The sequence below is a fragment of the Aotus nancymaae genome, unplaced genomic scaffold (assembly GCF_030222135.1).
Source record: "Aotus nancymaae isolate 86718 unplaced genomic scaffold, 86718_ANA_hifiasm-v0.15.2.pri h1tg000003l, whole genome shotgun sequence".
Taxonomy (NCBI): domain Eukaryota; kingdom Metazoa; phylum Chordata; class Mammalia; order Primates; family Aotidae; genus Aotus; species Aotus nancymaae.
Genome location: NW_026988414.1, coordinates 65361979 through 65379337, shown reverse-complemented (window position 1 = coordinate 65379337; position 17359 = coordinate 65361979). Strand labels below are relative to the sequence as shown.

General features: G+C 50.5%; 1 protein-coding gene across 1 annotated transcript in view; it reads right to left on the bottom strand.

The window, feature by feature from the left end:
• SMAD6 (SMAD family member 6) overlaps positions 1-17359 on the bottom strand; it is an 82609-nt gene that overhangs the window by 55586 nt on the left and 9664 nt on the right. The window contains exon 3 of the mRNA XM_012451376.3: positions 13025-13102. Within this exon, the coding sequence (XP_012306799.1) occupies positions 13025-13102 (78 nt within the window). The remainder of the gene's footprint in view (positions 1-13024; positions 13103-17359) is intronic.

Genomic DNA, 17359 nt, shown 5'->3' with positions numbered 1-17359 from the left:
GAGGCCAGGTGCGGTGGCTCACTCCTATAATCCCAGCACTTTGGGAAGTCAAGGCAGGCAGATCACAAGGTCAGGAGTTCGAGACCAGCCTGACCAATATGGTGAAACCCCAACTCTACTAAAAATACAAAAAATTAGCCAGGTGTGGTGGTGCGTGCCTGTAATCCCAGCTACTCAGGAGGCTGAGGCAGGAGAATTGCTTGAACCTGGGAGGCAGAGGTTGCAGTAAGCCGAGATCACATCATTGCACTCCAGCCTGGGCAACAAAATGAGACTCCATTTCAAAACAAACAAACAAAAAAAACAAAAACAAAAATAACATGGATGAACCCCATGAATATTGTGTTGAGCTAAAGAACCTATATTCCAAAAAGCCCACCGGATATGCCTCTGTATGCATCGGGTTCAAAAACCAGAAAACTAGACAATGGGGTTGGAAGTCAGGATAGAGCTGAAGTACCCCTGGGGAGTAGAGAGTGGGGAGTGGCTGAAAGGGGACATGAGAGGGGGCTTTTGAGGTCCTGGTCTGTTGCTTCATCTGGGCTTTGGTGACACAAGGATGCTCACTTCGTGAAAATCGTTCATATGTGACATCTGCACTTTTCTGCATGTATTATGCATTGGTAAAAAGTTTACGTTAAAAAACAAAAAAAATTCTACACTTTGGGGCCGTACAAACCCATTCACTAAGCCCACAGTCATCTATCTATCAGTCAAAAGTATTTCTGGGACACCCATCCGTGACTGACCACAGATAGAAGGCCAGCCCTCTCTCTCCCTGTGGGCGTCAATCCTTACTGCCCTACCAGGATCGCTCCCCATTCCCAGAACAAGTGTCCTCACATCTTCCTGCTTTTGCCCAACAGTCCCCTCAGCTGCAATGCCCTTTCCCTGCTGAAGCCTGGTGAAACCCTCCACCTTCAAACCCAGCCCTGACCCCAGCCTCCCTGGCAGCTGATCTGGGCAGCAGCTTCCTCCCAGTCCACGCTACCCACTGAAAAAACAGCATCTATGGCCGGGGACGGTGGCTCACGCCTGTAATCTCAGGAGTTTGGGAGGCCAAGCCAGGTGGATCACTTGAAGCCAGGAGTTCGAGACCAGCCTGGCCAACATGGTGAAACCCTGTCTCTACTAAAAATACAAAAATTAGCCAGGCATGGTGGTGCACACCTGTAGTCCCAGCTACTCTGGAGGCTAAGGGAGGGGAATCCCTTGAACTTGGGAGGCGAAAGTTGCAGTTAGCTAAGATAGCGCCACTGCACTACAGTCTGATGACAGAGTGAGACTCTGCCTAAGAAAGAAAGAAAAGAAAGAAAGAAAAAGAAAGAAGGAAAGAAAGAGCATTTGCCCTGCCTCCCTAGGAGGCACTTTTCCCCTAGTCTTTTCTATTAGATTCTAAGTTTGCTGAGAATGCCCAGTCTCCTGGGTATTTTCTCCTTCTCACAATCCCATCCCTCAAGCTAACACTTGATTACCAATTCACTGAATTACCATTCACTGAAAATTACACATGTGCCAGGTACACCGTGCCACATATTGTCATTGTGATCTCTGTGACCTCCTACAAGCTGGTGCTGAGCCCACCTTTCAGGAGAGGAAATGCAGGCTGCAAAGGGAAGCAAAGTGACGTTGATAGCAAGTCTGCCTAGCCCCAAAGCCTGAGCTTTCAGCCTCTGCCTTCCCCTAGCATCCCCTGGTCATCCCTACCCCTCATTCCACACCCCATTGCAAGGTCTGGAAGCAGGCCTTGGCAGAGCTGTGTCTTCCTTTCTTCCTTCTTTCCCTCCTTCCTTCCTTTCCTCTTTCCCTCCCTCCTTCCTTCCTTCTTTCCCTCCCTCCCTCCTTCCTTCCTTTCTTCTTCTCATTTTTAGACACGAGGTCTCGCTGTGTTGCCCAGGCTGGAGTGCAGTGGCTATTCAAAGGAGAGATCCCACTACTGATCAGCACGGGAGTTTTAACCTGTTCTGTTTCTGACCTGGGCCAGTTCACCCCTCCTTAGGCAACCTGGTGGTCCCCCGCTCCCGGGAGGTCACCATATTGATGCCAAACTTAGTGTGGACACCTGACCAGCATAACGCACTACATCCCAGAACTCCTGGGCTCAAGCGATCCTCCCACATCAGCCTCCCAAGTAGCTGGGACTACAGGCATGCGCCACTGCGCCCGGCTCTTTATTTTTTAGTAAAACTCTTCAGACCCAAGGGAGGCATCAGGGCAAGGGTGTATCAGGGCTCAGGTGGGGCTGGCTCCAGCTTTCCTGAACAATCACAGAGAATCTACCTGCCTGCACAAGATAGGATGACAACATCTGCTTGGAGGAGTTGGTCACAAATGTCACTTTAACTGACCACCAGACTCAGTGTGCTCATCTAAAAACTGGAAGTTACAACACCTGTCCCACCAGGTTGTGGCGAGAATGGAATGCGTAAGCACCCAGTGACCCTGAGAGGGATGGTCAGAGGTAACCTCCTTGTACAGCTAACCCCCAGAACACAGATCATAGCTATAGACCAGAGCCAGCATAGCTCACAAAAGAACAGCCTGTTTCAAGCTGCCACATATGCTTATGCCCAGAAGTAATCAGGCACCGGTTGGGGGCTCCCATACAGAAAGGACTCCTGCCTTGAGGGGAAGATGGTCTGGGTGCTCTGCGATCCTCCCAGGTCCATCTAGATTTGTGTTCTTAGCCAAGACTGCGCCTTAAAATTGCCTGGGGAATTTTAAAAAATCCCAATGCCCAGTCCAGCCCCAACCCTTTTTGAAAAGGGGTCTGAGCTTTTCCAAAACTCTTCAGGGGACTAATGTGCAAAGAGGGTGGAGAACCCATGAGTTGGACCAACTGACCCATATACACATGAACAAGCCCACATGGAAGTAGTTTGAGGCCACCAAGAAACAGGGAACAGTCAGGACTCGGAGCTGAGCCTCCTGGCCCCTAGGTAGAGGTGGTGCTACCTCTAGACTCAGGGGAAACCCCTGGGCTCCCTCTGACCTTCACCCTGTGAGGGAGAAGGCAGCTGAGACAGCTGGGCAGCCAGGTGCTTGGAGACAGGGTCTGCCTTCTGAAGAGCCTGGGCCCTCTCTCCACTCTCCTCGGCTCCTCCCTCGGTCAAACAGCAGAGGAGGCCCCAGAGATTTCATCACCTTGGGCCTGAGACAGACAATCCCGGCTGAGAGAGTCTGGGGGTGTGGAGAAGGCTTGGCCTCTCTGTGCAATCTGTCTGTTTTATTTTGAACCCTTGGAGGGGAGGAAGGGACAGTGGACCCCTCTGTGAATCACAAACATAACCCCAACATCTACTACACACCAGGCTCTGCCCTCAGAGCCAAGCACCCCAAGCCTCATTCCCATAATCTGCCCTTGGGGAACAGCCTGGAATGCCCATTTTGGAAACAGTGTCTCCTCTTCCCCAGTGATCCCGGGGTGGGGTACAGCAGTGGGGGTAAGAGGCCTAGGAATGACCCTGCACATCCCTCGGGCCCAGCAGCCTCCTCCAGGGCTGAACCTGAGGTCCAGAGTGGACATGTGGTTTGCAGACCACAGAGCCAGACACATTCCCTGGTGACAGGGCCAGGGACATTTTCCGTGAATGTCCTATATAAGGCAGTGGTCAGGAGGACTGAGGAAGGTGAGTGAAGGGGTGACAGGTGGGGGAGATCAGTCCTGGGACACCAGGGCACACACACCCTGATGGGCTGGCGTGGCCACCTGTCTGCAGCAATGCCTTCTGGGTGCACCATTTCGCCTCATTTCTCCAAGGAGGCTGGAGCCAGACAGCTGTACCCACTCCAACCCCTCTCCCAATTCTCCCCACACTGACCACGTCTGCCCAGCAAAGCCCCTCACCTTAGCTGCCTCCCATGGCTGCTGAGGAGCCAAATGGTGCCCCGACCCTCCCAATTTCAGCCTGTGTGACGGAGCTGGCCTCCCCTCCTTCTTCCCCACCTGGCATTGAAGGCCTCCCAGCCCAGCTTCTCTCAGCTCTGTCCAGCACCGGCACTATCCCGGACAACTCAAAGAGATCAAAATGACTGCCAGGACCCTATCTCTGAGCTCCCACCTCTCCTTTTCAAGATCAATTAAAGTCTTGGGAATGATTCACCTTGCAGTCTAGGATGGTGGCTTTGATGTCCGCTCCAGACATGAGACCTCTGTTTTTCCAAATCTAGAAACTGCTACCAAATGGTGAGGACAGGGGCCCTCCCCGGAGCCAGAGCAGCCCCTGCTTTGCAGAGATGCCAGCCCCAGGGTCTTACCCTCTCTGGCAGGGGTGCCAGGCCCTGACTGGGGGGCACGAGGAAACGGCCCACGAATATCAGGAATTCCTTCCACAAAGGACAACTGGAAAAGCAATGCACCTCTGCTTCCCTTGGCAGCCAAGGGCCATGGAGGAAAAATGTTTAATATAAAAACATCTGACAAAGTGCCTTCAGGATACATTTTCTGCATCAAAGAAGTAGCTCTTGGCAACAGTCACTCTACCCTGACAAGGAAACTTTCGAGCGCAGTTCCCGATTGTTACAGACGCCCGGGGAAAGCATGCCAGTGGGGATGGGAGGAGGGGGACCATGGAGCCCGGCAGGCAGATGGTTGTGATTAGGCTGGACGCAACCAAGTACATTTTCTGGAATTTCAGGTCTCCTCAGACAACCTGCTGGTTCCCCTGATGATGCAGGCCACCAGTGTACAGTGAGGGGTAGGGGCCATCTGCAGCCAGCCCTGGACAGGCACTTGACACCCCACCTCGCCAGCAGCCTCCCCTCAGAAGCCCACCCACCTGCCATCTCACTGGTCATTCATTTATCCATTCAGTAACCAGCCAATGAGCAGAGCCGGTGGGGGGCTCAAGTGATCATTGTTCATGCTCAATCTCAGGTACTATGGGACACAGACGCCCCAGAAGCTCAAGAACTGTGTTTGCATCCTGAATCTTCCAGGGCTAGCAAGCATCCCTCATCAGACACTGAGGAACCCAACAAGCGCCAGACTGCCTGGGTTCTAATCCCAGCTCTATTGCTTTCTAGCTAGGTGACCTTGGGCAAGTTACTTAACCTCTCTGAGCCTGTTATTTCTTCCTTTAATTTGGCCAATGAAAGTGCCTTCCTCAGAGGGTTGTAGGGAATAGTCCATGAATAAATGTATTTACAGTCCTTAGAATACCTGGCACAGAGCACTGCGTTAGCTGTGATTATTAAATATGTGTGATGATCTTTGTCTTTATGCTCTCTCTCTGGATCTCTTTGTCCCAGGCAAAAATTCATTCATTTGTTCATTTATTCCACAATGACTCCCTGCTGTGAGCTAGGTACAGTACTAGAAGCCGGATGAGGTCCTTCAGGACCAAGTATATCCCACGGTTCCCTGGTCTCCGTGACCATGATCCCTCTGTTCCAGCTCATTCCTCTAGTGTTCAGGACAACCACTCTGGATTCATCTTTCCCCATTCCTCCATCTCTCGCATATTTACCTTCTAGCCACAAACTCTCAGAACATATGGCATTCGATGCATGCCTCCTTGCTTTTGCACAAGCTGTTCTTCCTACTTGAAAGGATATCTATAGCCTGTTGTCCTCTTGGTGAATTCTTAGTCATTCTACAAAACCCAACTCAGAATCACCTTCTCTGTCAAAGTGAATATCCCCTGAACACCCCATCCCCACCCCAACAGAGTCCCCGGTTTTGAGCACATCTCGAGGGCAGCACTTAGCATGATGAGTCACCACAGTTTGTTTGCTGTCTGCCTCTCCTCTAGACCAACAGCTCTTAGAGGGTAAGGCCCAGTCTTTCTCCATTTTGTATCGTCTGCCACTGGCATGCAGGAGATTATTTTTCCCCTTTTTTATAGTAGATTCTTCTTTTTTATTTTTTAATTTTTTTCTTCTTGATTCATTTTTTTAGAGGCAGGGACTTGTTCTGTTGCTCAGGTTGGATCAGAGTGCAGTGGTGCTCACTATAGCCTCCAACTCCTGAGCTCAAGTGATCCTCCCATCTCAATGGCTGGGACTACAGATGTGTGCCACCATGGCCAGCTAATTTTTGAATTTTTTTAAGAGGCAGGGACTTGCTATGTTGGCCCTGGCTGGTCTCAAACTCCCAGGCTCAAGCAATCCTCCTACCTCAGCCACACAAGCACAAGCTACCATGCTTGGCTGCAGTAGGTCCTGAATAATAAATGTTCAATACATTGACTTGTCATTCAAAAGCCCACACTCAGGAAACACAATAGCCCTGAGGTCCTTTGTCTGAGGCCAATGGGAGTCTAAAAGCTCTGTTACCACTGCTGAGTCAGTTGCCCACTCTGGACATTCCAAATATACCCCCACCACAGTCCCCAAGCTTTAGTGCCTTGGGATAGAGGGGTGGAGGGCCAAAACACTGATCCCCTCCCTCCTCATGACTTTGTCCCATGCCACCATTGTGCTTTTGAACAATGATAGGAGAAGCTAAGATGCCCCAGGCCAGAAGCCCTAGCTCTATGACTACTCCCCATCCCAAGGCCTGGGAGCTGGTACTTATAGCCTGCAACACATCAGCACCAAGGAGCTCCTGAGATCAATGACCCAGTGGACCCAATATACAGCTGAGCGAACTGAGACTAGAGAGGCGAAGAATTTGCCTGAGGTCACACAGCAGGGAATGGGTACAGCTAAGCCTAGAACCCACTCTAGCACACTGCCTACCACCCCGCATTGCTTCTTGGCAGACACGGGTTGGCTGGGCCCTCCTTCAGCTGCCTGTTCCCCCGGGACTGCTCTAGTCACTCCATCACTCCTGCTGACCGCCCCTGACACCTCTACCTCAGCCCAGGAAGAATGGGTACTGTGAGATACTCACGAGGAGTTAGGAAGGGAAGGCATTTTTTTTTCTCCCTTTGCTTGGTCAAAGCTAGAAAGACACATGGCAGGGGCTTGATGTGAGTAGTAAATACTGTCCGTTTGGAACTGGAGCTGAATGCCCCTTCTCCCCCACCCATTTCTGAGTGGGAAATGGCAGGCTGGTGCTGGCCAGAATCGGTGTCAGTCTGGCAACCTGTCCACCGCCTCTAGGCTGGAGCCTGACCCCTGGGGATACGAAGAGTGGGCATAGGTCACATCAGAGGGCCATCTCTTAAACCCATGGGGACCAGGCCAGGTTCAAGTCTGATTGTTTCAGGGCACCATTCACCCCAGATGAAATGCCCTTCCTGCTCTCCAAAACCTAAAGAAATGTTCTTTTCAGCTAAAATGTATCGTATCACCTGCCCTCCGGCTTTCTCTTTGAAACCACTCTGCATACAGTGCCCCAGACTCACAGGCAATGAGCATGTCATGTGACAGGCTTTAGCATCATCATGTGACAGCAACGTTCTGCAGGCCCTATCGGTCAGGTGTGATCACCCCATGAAAATTCACTGAGCTGGGCACTTATATGTGCACTCTGCATATTTAGGAAAAAGTTAAAATCTTTCCCAGGTCCTGGCCTCTACCCATCTCATCTCCTACCAACATCTGGAGCTTTGCTTCCCAGTCCCTTGAAACTCCTTTGGTTTCTCAACATCAAGCTCTTTTCACACCTCCAGGTCTTTGCACTTGCTATTATTCTTTCTACCTGAATGCTCCAAATCCTGTCTTTTTGACTTCCATTCACATTCTTTAAAACCCAACGTGGATACTGCCTCTTCCAGGAAGTCTTCCTGAGCTACCTCCCTACCATGCCAAGAGTTGATCACTAATCCCTTCTTCCTCTGGACTGCCTGTTGTCACTGTGTCTTTACCTACCTGTGAATACCTTGAGGGCAGAAGTAAAGTAACTTTTATCTCTGAACCCCTAGCCCTATGCACAGTGCCTGGAACATTGCAATGGCCACCCCCAGCACATACAGTGTGCCAGGCCTTGGCTGACTCAAAGGCATCATTTCATTTAACCCTCACCACTAGGAATACATTGTTATATCATCCCCATTTTACAGGTGAGAAAACTGAGGGACAAAGCAGCTGAGTGGTTCTCCCAAGGTCATGCAACTAATAGATGGCAGGCTCAAGGCTTGATCACTGGGCCCATGGGTGCAGAGCCCATGCCCTTCGGCCCAAACAGCTATCGAGACTCAGAACACATTGAATGGGCTGAACCGCACGCCTCGGAACACAGAACTCTAGAGTCTGTTACATGAGGGTGTTGAACGAGAACACACTTGGTCCCTGTAATCAAGAAAGCAGCAGGAAATGACACTGCATACACACACTCCTCTCCCAGCTTCAGTAGGCACCGACGATGACACCAGACGGGACCGACCCCAAGTGACTCCTGAAATGGCCAAATGGCAGGCACAGTCCTATCAAGTGGTGGGTGGGTAAGCAGTATGGACCCACCTAGGTTGCAACCCTAGGTGGGTCCACACTGCTATGCTTGCTGTGTGGCTCTGAGCCAGTCTCCCAACCTCCCTGAGCCTCTGTTCCCAAACTCTGCCACCTTACACAATGCAACAATCTACAGCATGATCTGTGCCCTCAAGGAGGGGGGATGGAGGAAAGACACCTCCATCCAGCTCAGCCCCCAACTCTCCATGTAGTCTAACGTGGCTCTCTTCCTTCCCTGGGAATTCTCCTTTCTAATCTGAGGGGCCGGCTCTCAATAACACAGCTCTAAAGACACCCACACATGCTGTGAGTACTGAGATCCCAGGCACACACGGCCAAGGTACCAGAAAGGACTGCCCAATCTCAGTGATGGGCAGCGTATACGTGCCCTACATATAGCTGGACACTGTGACTACCCAGCTCCCACCCTGAGGGCTCTGCCCCGTGTTCCACAACAAGCATCCCCGCCCCCTTCCCCGCGCCAGACCCTGCCAGGGGCAAAGTATCTCATTTAACCCTCACCATTAGGGATATGTTGTTATTATCATCCTCATTTTACAGGTGAGAGAAAACTGAGGGGCAGGGTGCTTAATAAAGCACTTGAATGGTCACCTTACGGGTTCTAGAATAAGACAGTACAGGGCAGCCACTGTCCTAAGGAAGCTTGTCCGGTGCCCTGTCCCCAGCCCCGCAGCATGGAGTCAGGCAGGCCTGGGTGCTTCAGCAGCCCCACCACGTCAGGCTCCCGCTAAGTGACTCAGAGCTCACCCAGCCTGGCCTGGCCAGGGCTCCTTCCCTCACCCAAGGCTTAAAGCTCCTTATGACATGTTCATTGTTTTTCTAGGCTGGAGTCAGAGATGCTGAGAGAACCCTGCCCTCTGCCACCAGCCTTTCTCAGAATTGCCATTCCTTCATCCTGCAATCCTGAGATTTACGGCATGTTCTACTTTAAAGTTGGAAAAAAAAAAAAAGTTTGCCTACCAGCCACTCACACCTTAGTATGAATTTATTTAACTAACTTCTCTTCTTTTTCTCCCCAAACTAAACTGAAATCAAGCAAATGGAAGAGGAATAGAAATACTGCTGAGAAGAGGACAGCCTGACAGAGGCCTTGGACAGGCAGGGGACAGCACCCCAGGCCCTGAAAGGACTCCAAAAGTTCTAGGCTTTTAATTTTTCCCAAATCCCATCGAAGACTCCAGGTGTAAGGTCTTTGGATTTGGTAAAAGCTCTGCATTCTAGCCTTCCTCCACCACCCCTCTCCCCAGTGACCTTGGTGAAGCCACTTGCCCCCTCTACACTGTTTAGTGGAGATCACGTATCCAAATTGGGAGCTCACATAGAGATCAAATGAAGGTTTTCCATCAACTACTCAGCAGAGAGCTGAAGCAAGTGTGTCTCCTTTCCTGCGGCCCCTCGCCCTGCCCACTCAAGCATCCTTGACTGCCCAGGCCTGGGACTAAGCCTCAGGAGCCCCACCATTCCCCTAAGTGGCCTCAACAACAGGACAGGGAAGTAAAGCAGAGACCATGGAGCTGGATAAAACACACAGAGTCCCAGGCCCAGCACTGAGATTGCCATCGTGTGAGACAAACAAGGGCAGTCTCCATCCTGGGGCTGCAGACACCCCGTTTGGGGATGACGTCCATCCCAGGACACCGAGGGTGACAAGGCTCTTGGGATCGGCAGACCCCCAGAACACAGGGAGATGGAGGGCCAGGCAGCCAAGTGGTGTGATCTCTGGGTGGTCCGCAGGTTTGTCCAGTGGTGGCCTGGAAGGGCATGGAGCCGCCCTGCACTCTTGCTAGGCCCCTCATTCCTTTCCCCGGTAGTTAAATCAGGACAGGTGCCCCCAGGCTCCTTGTGATCATTTTACTTTGCTCCTGCCGGGTCTAGTTTGGGGAAGGGGACAAGGACACTTGTTGTGGAATGCTGGGCAGGGCCCTCAGGGTGGGAGCTGGGCAGTCACACTGTCGAGGCTCACATTCCAACACTGCCACTTACATTATGGGCAGTTGGTCCAGCAATGAACCTCAGTTTCCTCCTCTATGAAATGGGGAGAATCACACCTGTCTCACTGGGTCATGGAAAGGAATCACTGAAATGGAGAATGCTGGAGCTTAGCAAAGTGCCTGACACATAGTGAGTGTCGATAAATGTCAACTGCTGTCATCATCAGCACCATCATCGTTTATCCTTAGACATCAAATACCCTGGCCTGGCCCAACATATTGTGCCTACCTCTGCCCCTTACCTTTCTGACTTCACCTCCAGCCCTGCCCTCCCACACAACCTTGCATTCCATCTTGCAGGATGATTCATGCCTTCACCACCCACCAAGACCTGTCACCCCCAGGCCATTTCCCTCCCTGAATATGTCCTCCAGTGTGACAGCCAGCACACCCCCATGTCTGTGGGCTCCCAGTAGGCAGGCGGGCAGCTTAACCCACAGGACCCTCAGATCCTCATAGCACAGAGCAAGCTGGGAAAGCTAACAGTGGGCCCTCAGGAGAGGGGGGGACATTCCATGCATGGCATCTCTGGAAGGGACTGGGAGGACACAAAGGGAAACACTCCACTCAAATACTGAGGCCACCCAGAACTCAGACCAAAGTCCTTCAAGACCTCACTCAATGTCCTTGGCATAGGAAATCCCCAATTTCTTCCCCAAATCCTTCCACCCCTTAGAATTCTAAGGCATTGGATACATTTCCAACATAGTCCTTTTGCACTGTCAAGAGTAGCTGGGACCCTCTCACTAACCAGTACCAGAGACTGCTCTGGGATATCCGGGCAGAAATCTCAGAAACAGGCCCAGTGAGGCCCAAAGGCAACAAAACGAATGGCCTAGGGGTCTCTAGAGACCTCCCAGCCTCCAGATTGAGGGAGGGGCCTTCTGTCAGTGCTCGGGGGTCTGGTCCTTCTAGCCTGAGCCACACCAGGCCCCCTCTGGAATGGCTGGGATCAAATAAGACTATATGTGCAAACACCTTAAAACTGCAAGGTGTGTGCGTGTGCGCACGCGCGCACACACACACACACCCCACGGACTTTCTGACATTAACAATTGGGAGAAAGAGGATGTCAAAAAATTACCCATCTGTCCAGACAACCAATGCCAATGCAATCCATCTGAATCACATATACTCTGAGGGCTGGCAGTGACATAAAATCATAAACTCAGAAATACTTTTAAGCTCCTTGCTTCAAAATTATATGTGGCTTTCATTCACATGGGTGCAGAGGAAAAAGAAAGGATTGAAATTTTAACTTGTGTGCATCTGGTTGGTCTTTGAGGGAAAGAAATTAGAGAAGGAAGTACCCTAATTGGGTGGGCCACTAGAGACCAGAAGGCATTCAGGAGTAAGATCCAGAAGACCTGGACCCCAGTACCACCTGGACCCCAGCATCACCTGGACCCCAGTACCAGGTTGCCCACTGTGGAACCCTGTGTGGCAAGTCACATTCCTGCTTCTACTTCCAGACTCTCTATCTTTGCAACAACCTACTCTTGTGAGCTCCCATGCCTCGGTGAGAAGAGAATGGATGGGCGAAGGCTCTGGGCTGGGGAAATCCCCAGGCAGCCATGAGCAGCCAGAGCTGCATCATCCTTAGAGTTGCAGAGAGTCTACATCAAGAATGACAGAACTTTACAGGAAATACATTTATCAAAGGTGCATTTGGCCCTTGCAGAAAAGTGGGGGACAAACAGTGATGAGGAGCACAGACCCTGGAGGCAAATAGCCTGTGGTTGTTCCTGGAGAATGCACATAAAGGGGGCTGAGTGGAGTGTCGGGCCATAGCATACCAATAAACGGCTATGATGACTGTGACTGCTACCATGCATGGATGTGGGCAAGGGAAGAATGGCTCAAATGGAGACACGCAGCCATCCAGCCATACCCACTAGGGATGCAGCCCCAGCCTGAGGGGCTGTCAGTCCCAGCCAGCACACCCCCAGGCCACAAGCCTACCAGCCATGCTCCCAAAGGGCCCCACAGACCTTGCCCCTGGCCCTCGATATCCCCAGTCCAACACCAGTCTCTCATTTCTCAAGGAAAGTTTGATTTAGGTATTCCTCCAGATATGGGGGTCCCTACAACCAGCTTCTCACTGCAGGGGCTAGAGGACTCCAAACCAGGGTTCCCTCGGCTTCTATCCCAGCCTCCGCTGCTCAGGGGGAGACACAGAAATCACTGGCCTTTGCCAAACTCCTCACTTGCCAGATCCTCCCTGCAAGTTCATTCAACCAGCTTCATTTCCCCCAATCTTCTAACCCTTCACATCAGTCCCTCCCCCAGAGTGGGGACAGGAGGAAGATAAACGTGTAACATAACCACTTTGCTGCCTCTCGCAGCTGGGGGAAGAGGATCCCTTGCTAAAATGAGAGATGGAGAGCTGTGCTGGGCTTTTATCATTTCCAAGAGAGACAAGATAGAGACAACTGGTTAAAACGTGGTAGACAGGTGCTTTAAGAGTTATCTTCAGGTTTCACTCACACGAACCGTTCTTAACCCGAAGAACACCAGCGAGTGAAACACTGGCAATCTTCCCATCCAAAGATTGGAGGAGAAGGAAACAAAAAGAAGAGGGGAAGTCAACAAGTCTCCCACCAAGCCCCCTCCGCAGCTGTCCCCTTTGATAAATTTCAACACCACAGCAATGTACAAGAAGAAAAACTGCCGACCTGAGAATTCACCCGGAGCAGTGATGAGGGAGTTGGTGGCCTCTGTTTCAGTGTAAGACAATGTGGAATCGGACAGATCTGTGGGAGGAAAGAAAAAGAGAACTTAGTTGGCCGTGAGGCAGCGCGCTCTTTCTGCTTCTTTCTCATGCATCTGTGTATGTGTGCACGTGTGTGGATATGTGTGCTTGCAAAGGGCAGCATGTCCCTCCCGACTTTCCGATGTCACCCTGTAACCCCTTCTCAGGATCATCCCAGACCAGACCAGCCAGCCCGGGAGCTCTTCTGGAAAATGCTGGCTAGTGAAGCTGGTACCTGAAAACATTGCAATTGCCCTGACCACAGAAATAGCCCAAGTTCAGGGGACAGAGCAAGTAGCAACTTGGAGCCTCGTGGGTAAGGTTAAATTAAGCCCCTAAACAATTCATAGTCGCTATTCTTAATTACAACCATTAAAATTCTTGAAGCTGTTCCTTCTTGCTTCCTTCCTTCCTTTCTTCCTTCTTTCCTTCCTCCCTCCCGCTGGAGCTGGGGAAACTTTTAACAAGTCACCAGCCGTCCTCACTCTGTCCTGCTTACACCCCTCTAATTAAGGGCTCAAGCGTTTGCTCCCCAGATTAACTTTGTTTTTTCTCTCCCCTCCCCCACTCCCTGACATCCAAACCTGCTCACAGAGCAACTTTCAAAGCCTGGACTGTTTTCTCAAGGCGTTCTTCTTTTTTAAGTAGTTTTAATTACTTCATATGTACATTGTTGGTTTTCCTCTGTCTGCAGTACAGTTAGATGAGAATGAGAAATTCTTTTGCACATTTTCTCTAGAACACTGAGCTGCTAGTTTGGCAAGTCAATGGCTTTTGGGACAGGTAGACTTGGAAAATTTTTCCTGGGCCTGTGCCTCTGCTACCAGCAATGGGTGTTGTCCCCGTTAAGGGACAGGCCTGTCCAGGCGTTAGATGGCCTACAGCAAACTCATCTTCTCACCCAGCACAACCCAGGACTGGCTCGGGTGGCCCCACCTGACCCCACCTGGCCTGGCAGAGCTACTCCAGGCAAGGGATTCCTGGGATGAAACCGTTTGCCTAGGCCCTCACTAGCTAGAATTCCATTTGATCCTGCAGGAATTTTTTTCCTTTTACCACATGGCTTGGGGAGCCGGAAGATAAAACATTAACCAATTTGGCCTTTTTTTCCCCCCTCTCTCGTTTCCCACTTGCCAGATGCTGACTGGGTGTTCTGGGTTTTATTTTGTTTTTTTGCTCTCATGTGATCACAGAGGCTTAGAAGTGAACTGGCTTTTTGTTTACAAAAAGCAACAATGCAAGGAAGAGAAATTATTTCCCAAAAAATAACCTGGGACTATTGATCAGGGAATGAAAAAGTTATCTGCTGGTAAAACAAGTTAGGAGAAAAATAAGGACACACAGAAAAATCTTTAAAACAAACAAACAAACAAAATACCCTCAATGCTCAAGTGGGAACTTCTTAAAAGAGTTTTGCTTTTGATACCTAATGTTCCCAAAGTGCTCTGTGCCCAGAGCCCCGCTGCCACTTCTCATGTGAAGCAGCAACATCACAAGCCGAGTCCTATTTCTCAGTTAACTGCCTTACAGCCAACACAGACAGCATTGTGAGGTTTCCAGAAGAGTGGGAACGACAGGCGGTTTCCACCTTTCACAGCTGGTAAGTCCCTATCACGCCCTTGCCAAACCCTCACATCTAGTGTTTCTAGTGAGGCCCTGGACAATGTCTCAATGGCTGCTGTGCAAAAGAATGTTCCCAGCCTCCATCACTGCTCAAGCCTCGAGGATGAAGAGCTCCCTCTGCAAGCTGGAGCCCCAGGTTCAGGGCCCCACCTCCACTATTAGTCAAGCAACATCAGGGCTCACCAGCTTTCACTATAAAGGGCCAGAGGTTAATATTTTCAGCTGTGTGAACTATACACTCTCTTCTGCAACCACACAACTCTGCCGCAGCCATGGACAAAATGGAAATGAACAAGCCTGGCTGTGTACCAGTCAAACTCCACTTCCAGACACCAAAATTGGAATTTCAAGTCATTTTCAAGTGTCACAAAATAGTATGCTTCTTTTGATTTTTTGTTTAACAACTTCAAAAATAAAAGCCATTCTTAGTTTGCAAGGCATATAAAAACAGGTGGTGGGCTGAGCCGTTTGACCACCGGTAAGTGTCACTTCCTCTTTCTGGGCCTCAGTTGTTTCCTTTGTAAAATCATGGGAACAACTGTTGGTTTCCACACGGTCACTCTGCAGGGCTGGAGAGTGTCCTGATTTTTGCTGCTTTATCACAGGCTGACTGACAAACATTCAGGGCGATGATGCTTGACATTCAAACTGAGGTGCTAGGAACTTTCACTAAGAACTTTTGAGGGTTTTCTTCTCTAATGGAACTGTGGATCTTGTAAGCAACTAGTGCAATTATGCTGACTTAGAAAATGCTGAGACAGGCCTACGAGGGAAGGACAGCAAGCCACGGACCTGAGTGGGGGCTGCTCTGAGTTTGTGCCTCAACCCTGCCATTCATTAGCTAGGCACCTCCTCACCCTCAGTCAGCCTGATGCCTCATCTCTTATGTGACAAGGTCCCACCAGAGAAGCTCTCCAGTTCCCCAGAGAACTAAGGCTCCCCCATGCATGGGACAATCCTACTTCTGGAACAAACAATAGGGTGGCCACCATGGTTTGGCAGCCGACTCCCACACCCTGGTGGGACAGCCTCTGCCCACCTAGCCTGAGAAGGTCACACTCCTGAAGGGGCTGGTGAGCATGTCTGACTTCACAGCGGGTGAGGGGTCTGGAAGGAAAACTGGGGCAGATGCCTGAGCATCTCCAACACTAAGAAGTGACCTCCCAGATGATGCTGACATGCTACTGGGAGGAGGCCCTTACCAAAAACCAAACACAACCCAGTAAAAGCGGTCACTTGGTGGAAAGTTTCAGCATCGTTGCCACGCCATCTGACTTTTAAAGCTCGAGTCCCATGGGAAGTGCTGGGGCCACACAGTTGCTCTCTTGGTACTGTCAAGGCCAAACTAACTTGCCCCGTGATCAAGATTCTACAGACTCCATCGCTTCTCTGCCTCAGAACCCATGCTCTGAACTCCCACTAGAGGAAAGTAATCTCCACTTTTATTTTCTTTCTTTTAGAGATGGGGTCTTGCTCTGTCACCCAGACTGAAGGGCAGTGCCACAATCATACCTCACTGCAGCCTCGAACTCCTGGGCTTAAGTGATCCTCCCACCTCAGCCTCCTAAGTAGCTAGGATTACAGGCCTGAGCCACAACATCCAGCTAATTTTTGCATGTTTTATAGAGATGGGTCTTGCTATGTTGCCCAGGCTGGTCTGAAACCCCTGGCTTCAAGAAATTCTCCCATCTTAGCCTCCTAAAATGCTGGGATTACAGGCATGAGCCATCGTTTCCAGCCACAATCTCTACTTTTTTTTTTTTTGAGACAAGAGTTTCACTCACTCTGTAGCCCAGACTGCAGTGCAGTGGCGTGACCTCAGCTCACTGCAACCTCTGCCTCCCGGGTTCAAGCAATTCTCCTGCCTCGGCCTCCCAAGTAGCTGGGATTACAGCTACTTGGGACCATGTGCACCACCATGCCTGACTAATTTTTGTATTTTTAGTAGAGACGGGGTTTCACCATTTGGCCAGCCTGGTCTCAAACTCCTAACCTCAAGTGATTTGCCCACCTCAGCCTCTCAAAGTGCTGGGATTACAGGTGTGAGCCAACAATCTCTACTTTCGAAACCACTTGCATCTACCCCAGAATATGGGCTGATCATCTAGGCTCAAGGTTTTACAGAAAACACGTTCTGCCTCTGAATGGGAGTTGTCTAAAATTACATTACCAAGTCCACTAAACTCACCTAGGGGACAGTGCACGCCAGGGGCTTTGCGTATCAATATACATTCCTTTCTAACACTCCAATTGCTGTTTCTGCTCAAGTGAACATCTTGACTTAAAAAGGGGGAAAATATACAGCTCCTCTCAACAAAGACTTCATGCCCAACCTATTTGTCATACAACTAATTAATACACACTAAAGGAGAATAACCCAAGGCTGGGGGTGGCCCGAGAGAGACAGAAGAGGCACAGAAATACCAACCCACCTCCAATGAGATGCTTAAGTCAAAACCCATTCATCTCCGACAGGCCCATGTTTAAAGGTCACAGAGAGGTTAATGATGAGCCGTGGAATTCTGAGATGTAAATAGCCTGCTGCAGAAGCTGGGTCTGCTTTGGCCCAACTGTGGGAGTGTCTGTATAACTTCACCCCACTTCAACCAGCCCGGCTTCCACCCCTCCCCTCCAG